Source organism: Diadema antillarum, unplaced genomic scaffold (genome assembly GCF_040938485.1).
Source record: "Diadema antillarum isolate AM-2024a unplaced genomic scaffold, OU_Dant_1.0 seq00000466_RagTag, whole genome shotgun sequence".
NCBI lineage: Eukaryota > Metazoa > Echinodermata > Echinoidea > Diadematoida > Diadematidae > Diadema > Diadema antillarum.
Genome location: NW_027271436.1, coordinates 889,732 through 898,022, shown reverse-complemented (window position 1 = coordinate 898,022; position 8,291 = coordinate 889,732). Strand labels below are relative to the sequence as shown.

General features: G+C 37.7%; 1 protein-coding gene across 1 annotated transcript; it reads right to left on the bottom strand.

The window, feature by feature from the left end:
* Window positions 1-221: 221 nt before the first annotated feature.
* LOC139733264 (uncharacterized) lies at window positions 222-7,514 on the bottom strand. The gene is made up of 7 exons (XM_071644104.1): window positions 7,136-7,514; window positions 6,426-6,617; window positions 4,660-4,686; window positions 3,513-3,794; window positions 2,874-3,149; window positions 1,452-1,604; window positions 222-636 (listed from the first exon to the last, which is right to left on the bottom strand). The coding sequence occupies exons 1-6, from the start codon at window positions 7,512-7,514 to the stop codon at window positions 1,465-1,467; spliced, it is 1,296 nt and encodes a 431-aa protein (XP_071500205.1). The 3' UTR covers window positions 222-636; window positions 1,452-1,464.
* Between the last annotated feature and the right edge of the window lie 777 nt (window positions 7,515-8,291).

The following is an 8,291-nucleotide window of genomic DNA, read 5'->3' as shown; positions in this document are numbered from 1 at the left end:
TACCTGGCACAGAAAGGGTTAAAGTCTGTAGCTGGATTTGGACACTTCCTGACATTGTTGGTGGAATATCACACTCGACAAGGTATACCATACAATACTTCATCTACATTTGTGGAATAATTTATTTCTTGTAAACATCTTAGGCTAATGGTAGCGTGTACAGATATTTTTTTTTTTTCCAAACATTTTGTCATTAGGATCAAATAATTGCCTAGAAAGATAACACTGCTATGTTATGAGTATACTTGCGCAGTCGATATTACGCATAAGTGAAGAGATCACATAAGAAGCACAATAACATTGCTAGATGGCTAAAAATGTTATAGCAATGGTAAATAGTCCAATTTCATCATTCTTACATGCTGATTTCTAATTGAACTCATTATTATATTGGATTTGGTCTCAATTGTCACGTATAGCTTAGCCAAAGCATAGGCCTACATTCCAGAAAGTACAAAAACAATGCAACGAGGATAAATTTTTGTCAAGCCCCCTCTAACGGTGATTACAGTACATTTCCCGCGATAGTGACACGTGTGCAGCTGTACAGTAAAAGCTCAATACTTGAGTTTATCCAGGTCAGTGCACTCAAGTACGTCTGTTTATACATTAATGGTGTCCTCAGTTGTGGCACGCCTGTAGTGGAATAACAACATTAAGAATCATCAGAGCAGTGAAATCAAGAACCAGGAGATGAAAAGAGAAGAATGTTGCAGAAACACAACCCTATTATAAATCCATTTTGGTAATAATCACATTGAGTATCACAAATAATAAGATATGACTGCACATTCTCGGCTGTACAGTAGATTAGGTGCAGCAAAAAAGATATATATTATTTCTTTCATTTCGCGTTCTAGCAGTGCCTTTCTGAGAATGTAATGTCATTGTAGATCCAGTCTTAGCGGCCACCTGTCTACAGTAACAACCCGACTACAAAGGCCACCTGTGTATAAGGGTCACTCTTTCCCTCTCCCTTGGTTGTCTGTTATAGACATATAATACATGACTGTACCTTTCAAGGAACATCGTATTTTTCTACTCGTATTTTGACGATAACTTAAATTGTCCGTGAAAACGGAAAACTTTGAATGTGACAAGAAGTTTCTTAAATTCATGCCACTTAGCATTAGGGAGGTTGTTTCATTCTTCGTTTTGGACTATTTCATAACAAGTCTGATACACCATGTCCATGACCCCTTTTTAGCAACGGTGGTTTGGAACATTTTTGCTGTAGCGGCCGCCAATAGGGAACATCGTATAAACGTAGCATAACCACGGTCGTTGTTAGCCCGACCAGACGTCGTGCGGAGAAGATACAGCGACTGGGCTGTGGGATGATGATTTGTCCTGAAAACCAAACACATTTATAATTTGCCAACAGAAGCACATAAATGATCAACTGAATAACACTTTGAATAACTAAATAACAATAAGGTCTCAGCGAATACCTTTAATCTCCAATCAATACGCGGCTGTCTCCCTTCTCTTCATGAAGACGATGGCGCAGGTGGCGACTGAGAGAACGAAAATGACAATGAGGAGCGAGTACGTGGTTGACGATCGCTGCAATGCGCCCAGACGAGGACCGGCCGTGGGGCCGACTGTTTTGAAAGCAGAAATCGGTAAGATCAATTTTGTACGTCGCGGTATAAAATAGAGGAATGGTTGTGTCGATTCTTGTCAGGTCTGGGCAAGATATTTCGCCCATAATAATATGTCCAACGTACCCTGATATGGAAAGAACGACAACGACATAAAACAAACAAAAAACAAAAATGATGACCATTAATTTTACGCGGTGATGATTACAATGGACAGATATGCTAACCGAAAAACGCGTTACAAACATAAGACATATTCTCGCCAACATTTTCAAATCTTGAGATGGAATTTCGCCCTGGTCGTGCATGGGCTCTCATGTTTTGGCAAGATGTGCCATCCACTATACCACACTTGACCCGGTGGTAAAAGAAAAAGAAGGAAAAGAATAGATTCCAGTGAGAATGAGGCCAATAGGCCTACTGACTTGACTTGACTTAAAAGCTTAGGACAGTACTTATTGTATGGCCCTCTGATCTCCTTCGAGTGATCTTTCTCCAGTTTGGTCTTCCCTAGGCTTGATGGTCAGCCTGTATTAGGGGAATCCCCAAGTCTCTTTCGATTTGGTCTCTCCAGCGGGCCGGAGGACGTCCTGGTGGTCTTTTCTTTCTTTCCTTTGCTTTCGAGAAAGTCATTCTTGAAGGCTTGGAATTGGATCCTATGTGAGGGCATACGAACTACTTGCCCAAACCATTTCAGGCTCATTTTGGTTACTTCATCACAGATGGTGTTGGTAAGATGAATCCTCTGCCTAATTTCCTCATTGCTTATCATGTCAATGAGCCTCACACCAAGAATCTCATTTCGAAGGTGTCTGATTGACATTGGTCACGTTGGCGTAGCGTCCAAGACAGCACGGTAGATGGCAATAGGAATGATGATTGCTTTGTAGATTCTCACTTTGACTCGTCTGGGGATAATTTGGTTGGTCTATAGTTAGTACTTTTCAGCTTGCCAAATGCCCAAGCAGCTATGGTATGTCTTTTCACATCGTTAGTCACTGCAGGAATGTTGCCCAAAATTGCCAACAGGGTTTTATTCGATTTTCAGAACTATGTATTTTCAGAACTATGTATTTGATAACAATAGAATAAAAACAACGATAAAGATAAGACTATAATGACTATAACATGACAAATAACAACAAAAGTAATATCATACGTCCATATATTTGTGTGACAAGTGATCAAATTTTGGGTATCCCATTTCAGTTATAAACGAAAAATCCGATCAAAAAACAAACAAACAGACAAACAAACATAAAGACGAACCTGAATCTGGAGGACAATAATCATCACTTTTGAAAGTTTCTCCAAAGTCGTTTGAACCCATACAGGAAACAGTGATACATATCGCAGACGAGAGTTCAAAGGTCGCTGAAGGTGCGTCAGACGATATCACGTGGTCGTCAGCTGTGATCGTAAATGTGTGGATTGGCGGGAAAGGCTGGTCGGCTGGATTCACGTGACACGTGATGTTGAGAATTGTCTGGTCCTCCAACTCCAGGGTTTGGTAATCGATTGAAATGATACCTGGTGCAGGTCGATCTAGCGTGATAAAATGACAGTACAACAGATTTACGTCGACTGATAATATTATGTAATCACGGGTAGGATTTTTTTTTTTTTTCGTTCATCGCGCTAGCATTGTTTTATTATCTCGGTAAAGGGACTGAATTACAGCAGATATTGTATGTAAGGAAAAAACATGTTACTTTGCATAAGCGAATATTCTTGCATTAGACAAGACTTAAAATACAGAGGAGAAATTTTTCGAAATATTGCAAAAAACAAACTAGGTATTTATCAATTGTTAACATAATTGTAAGCATTTATCTATTTCTTTATTCGTTTTCATATTTTTTTTTTCATAATAGATTGTTACTGACGGCGAATCTGTGTTAAATTTACCTTTTGGACAATGTTCCAGCCGCGCCGATGTGGCGCCATGTCCGTTCGATCCTGAACACGTGATATCGATGCATTTATTTGGGCGTGGCGCAAAGAGGGTGGAGGCGGAGCTTGATGACGAAATGTTGATGTTGTCAGCAGAGATGGTATACGTGTGAAATGAAGGAGACGGTTGGGCGGTGACGTTTACATGACACACGATGAAAAGACTCACAACATTATCCTCGCCTCTGATCTCCGTAGTCTCAATAGACAAGATGCCTGCATTGGGTTGAGCGCCATCTACGAGACGAAAAAGTGGATCATTGTGTAAGATAATTTAGCAAGTTTTCACAATTCTGTTTTAAATCAAGCGAAGCTTGGCATATTATATAACTATAAAAAACAAAAAAAAAAAAACGTGCTCATAGTATATTTCTAACTTCTAAAACAGAAATGTTTGATTTTATTCAAAATAATTAGGCCCCAAATTGTTATTATGAACTTCATAGCAAGAAGAATTGTTATCAGATTGCTCATGGTATGAACTTATTATAAGATATTAGATCATAAAAAATGTCGTCGCCTACACTCAAAGATCCTAATGAAATCCCAATAATATTCGATGTTGGGCAATTTAAAGAAAAATATATTGATTACTGAAAATACCGCAGAATTCATATAGTACACAAAAATAACAAATGGTATTCCCTATGAAAAGCATGTAGGACTACGTTGCTGGAACGTTGCTTGTCTGAAAATTACGAGACATTGGTCATATGGTGTGAGGCATTCAAGAGAAAGTTGACCATGATAGAACAAAAGAAAAAACAAAAACCCGAGGGTATAGAAACATGAATAATATTGGCGATTTTAGAACTTCATTGACTGATGCTCTAAAATATAATGTGATTGAGTGAAATACAATATATATTTCCTTCTTTAAAGAATCGAGTTGTTCGGGGATTCTATGACTTCAGGATAGTATCAGGGATTTGATAATATTCATTTCTTTTCATAATTCATAACGTTCCACTACAGAATTCCTGGGAGTCTTTATAAAGAAACAGTGTCAGCAACAACAACGGTCGGGGATTCTATTCTGTCATTGAGGTTGAGTGACGTTATGCCAGAAAACTTTTACTCAAGAAATAATTATTACAATTACCTCCATCACACGAACCACCTCCAGACCCTGTTTGAAGTCCGGATATGGAATAAAGAGGCGATAATAGTATTAGTATAGTTAGATTTTAGCAAGCGTGAGTAGAGGGTGAAAATATGGAAGTGTTGTAGAGTACGATTCACGCTACAACAACAACAAAACTTTAACTGTGGTGTGGTTATTGTCTTTTTTTCTCTCTAACTTGATAACTTTCGTGCCAGCCCCGTTATGAGGGCGTCGTTTGTTTCTTATAAAACAATATTCATCTGAGTTTGAAAATCATCGAAATAGTTCCATAACTTCAAAACTAAATTTGTAGTTACAGAAAAGTATATAAGAGTTTTTTATTAGTACCCTTATTTCAAACGAAATATTCTCAAGAAGAAAAGGGAAAATGAAATTAAAAAGCTCATTATAACACTCTTATGTAACGACATTTCTGAATTCTCACCAGTTTATCGTTAGTAAGGAAAAATGCATTAAATGGAAAATGGTACGTTGATAAATGTTTTTTTTTTTGTCTTTCACGCCTTTCAAGGTGTGTAGATTGTCCACCGATTACGAGTGGATATTCTTAATAGTTGATATATAAACCCATTTATAATGTGATTTGACATTGCAAGAGTTTGTGTCTGTTGTGCGTGTTTACATCCACATCGACTACGCACACAACAGCGTAGAGTGTTTACCTTTAAAGATGAGCCATCCCTTTTGCATTCCTTCCCAAATAGCACAGAACATGATATATTCCACCAGAATGACAAGACTATTGTAAAGCTATAAAATTTCTGTGATATTTGAAGGTTGTTCGCCGTCAAAATTCAAATAATGCACCAAAATGCTCACCGTAACGTATTTATTCTGTGTAAGAGGCACAGCTGCATATACTAATCCTCCTGTGGTTGTAATATGATACTTATACTTCGAACAAAAGATATGCATGTTAAAGCTGTCAGAAAGGAAGAATTCACTAGCTTTTTTTTATTTTGTTATTTATGGCAAATAACAACACACCACTTACATGAACTATACATAAGTGCACCACACAGGACTATGAAATAGACTAGTAGTTTAGATTTGTATTTTTTTTTCGTAGTACGAAAATATTATTCGAATCTTATTAGCGGTCAATTTAACTCAACAAATAGAGACCCTCTTGAAATCAAAATTTATATACAGGAGATTTCCAAATTGTGTTTTTTTTTTTCAATGCCTAAGCGTTCTCACCAAATTGTCAAAAATGTGCATGCATAAGGGATGGTATGTCTTTAACCCTTGCTGCACTTTTTCACTGCACGCATGTACGCCGGAGTGCTTTCTTCTCCGTTTGGTATAGATGTCTTGAAATCAATTGCCAAAGGTTAAAGGTCACTTACTCTTCCTAATCCCTATTGTGTCACCATGATCTTACTTTTAGACTGAGGCTGATTGCTACACACGAGTGCTAATCTGCAACTAGGTCAAGTTTTTAGAAAGATTACTGAAGGCTGATAAAACAAGCTTGCCATGTTAGGCCAATTGCCTTTGTACGGAAAGGATTAAATATTGATTGTGAATGAGTGAAGAACTGGGAACGTCTTGAGTATCAATTTGAAAACGAATATGGTCATCAGTGTGATCAGTTTAATGACCACATCAGGTATTTTACCTGTTTCCAAAGTTCACGTTTATTAAATCCACAAAACAATGAATTCGTATGCTCAACCAGTTAAAAAAGAGAAAAATGATGATGGCCTCTTATACTAGTATGTGGTACACAATTGACTCACCTGACAACTGTAGCCTAGCTGTCTGCACGAGGCCAAGGACATGACATTGTAGAACATCTCCGTTGTTTACTGAGAAAGATGAAAACGTGAGGTTGCTCCTCAAGTTGTAGTAGACGGATTGTGTAAACCCGTACGCCAAACCCAGTTTGCGTCGGCTGTCCGCATACCGCTCCGCAATGGCGGTTACATTTTCTTGGGAAAAGTGTGGAAAGGTACGAAACATTCTGTAATTTAGATCCGAATATTTCCACGTATAATTTTGTGAGTTTCCCGACAAACTTTGTCCAGAGATTTGAGCAAAAGGAGAAACAAAAACTAATGTTATTTATATTTCAACGACTCATCTGATTGCGATAGAAAGGATGAGTCACAGAGAAGAAGATTCAGCAGCAAATGTATGTTTGCCTGGGAGTAAAATTGATGTGTCCTGAAAATTGCTTGATATCGAAACTGAATTAAAATACACTTGGAATGAAACTATGGGAATGTATCTTTCTATCATTAAAATGGTGACATCCCTTGAGTAATAATACTGATTTTAAGAAGAAATGGATTCCTGGATATACTTTTCTCTGTTAAACGTCGATGAAAATTTTATTGATACATACCATTCCTTAAACAGAATGGACAAGCGGCAAAGCTTTCCGAAATCTTACTGAGTAAGTTAGCATAATTATGGAAATACTTGAACATATTTCTCATTCACTTACTTTCTCCTTCGCATCGTACACCAACATCCTTGCTATGGGAACACCTAGTCCAACCCTGGCCCCTACAACCCCAGGGATATCTGTAGCACTCCAGTAGGGAACTCTCATTTCCCGTGGGACAGTTTACTCCGGTCTCGAGCCACACTGGTCCCGAGCCCTCTCCGAAGTGAGCTCTGTTGTAGTGCGCCGAAGCTCTCGGGTAACCGAGCTGTTTGCAAACTACATGAGCTTCTTTTATACTCCAAACATCATCATAGTAGTCACACACCGTACCCCAAATCCCATCGCACTCTATCTCGACTCGACCTTCTTTCTCGTCGGCCCCTCCTACCAGTCTCACTGGAGATGAGACAAAATCAAAATATACGTCACCAGTCATAACAAAATATTTTCAACAGGGGGAACCAAAAGCATGTGCGTATGAATTAATTTTCAAAATTATCACATCATTGGCGATAGCATGAAGAAAAAGTAATTAACCAAGCTCAAAAATTTCCTATTCCGTTAACTTTTGAAAATCTGGAATAGCAGCAAGGCAAATTAACTTAGATCCCTACAAGTTGTATACTGCCGGTATGAATTCATATCTGATTACAAAAATATGCAAAAATCATAATATCAGGAGTAAATAATTCTATATATTTTGATACGTCGATTGAAGATTTCTAAATTACTCTTTTTCACATGACTTCTTCTGATTTGACCCTAACATAACTGTATGGGTCAAATGAAAACAACGAACAACAGAAATTAAATGATATCATTTTATTGTACATAATTTGTGGATTTTGATTTTGAAAAGCTGACTTTTTTTTCAAGGAACCTTATGTAAAAAAAATGAAATAAATATAAATGTATATATATATATATATATATATATATATGTGTGTGTGTGTGTGTGTGTGTGTGTGTGTGATAAAGACTGTGTGATAAAACCTTAAAAAGGTTATTTTGGACCAAATCCAGCGGAGTTCTTGTTTGCTTACCGGTTTTACCGTCACAGACTTTCGTGCAGTGCGTGCCTACAGCAATATATAGGATTGCCGCTGTATCACGGGCAGGGTCTGCTCTCGTCTCTACTAAAAAATAAATTATATTTTCGGGCTGTATCACTTTGGTGTTCGAATACAAGGGATAAGATGCAATCGTTTAGCAG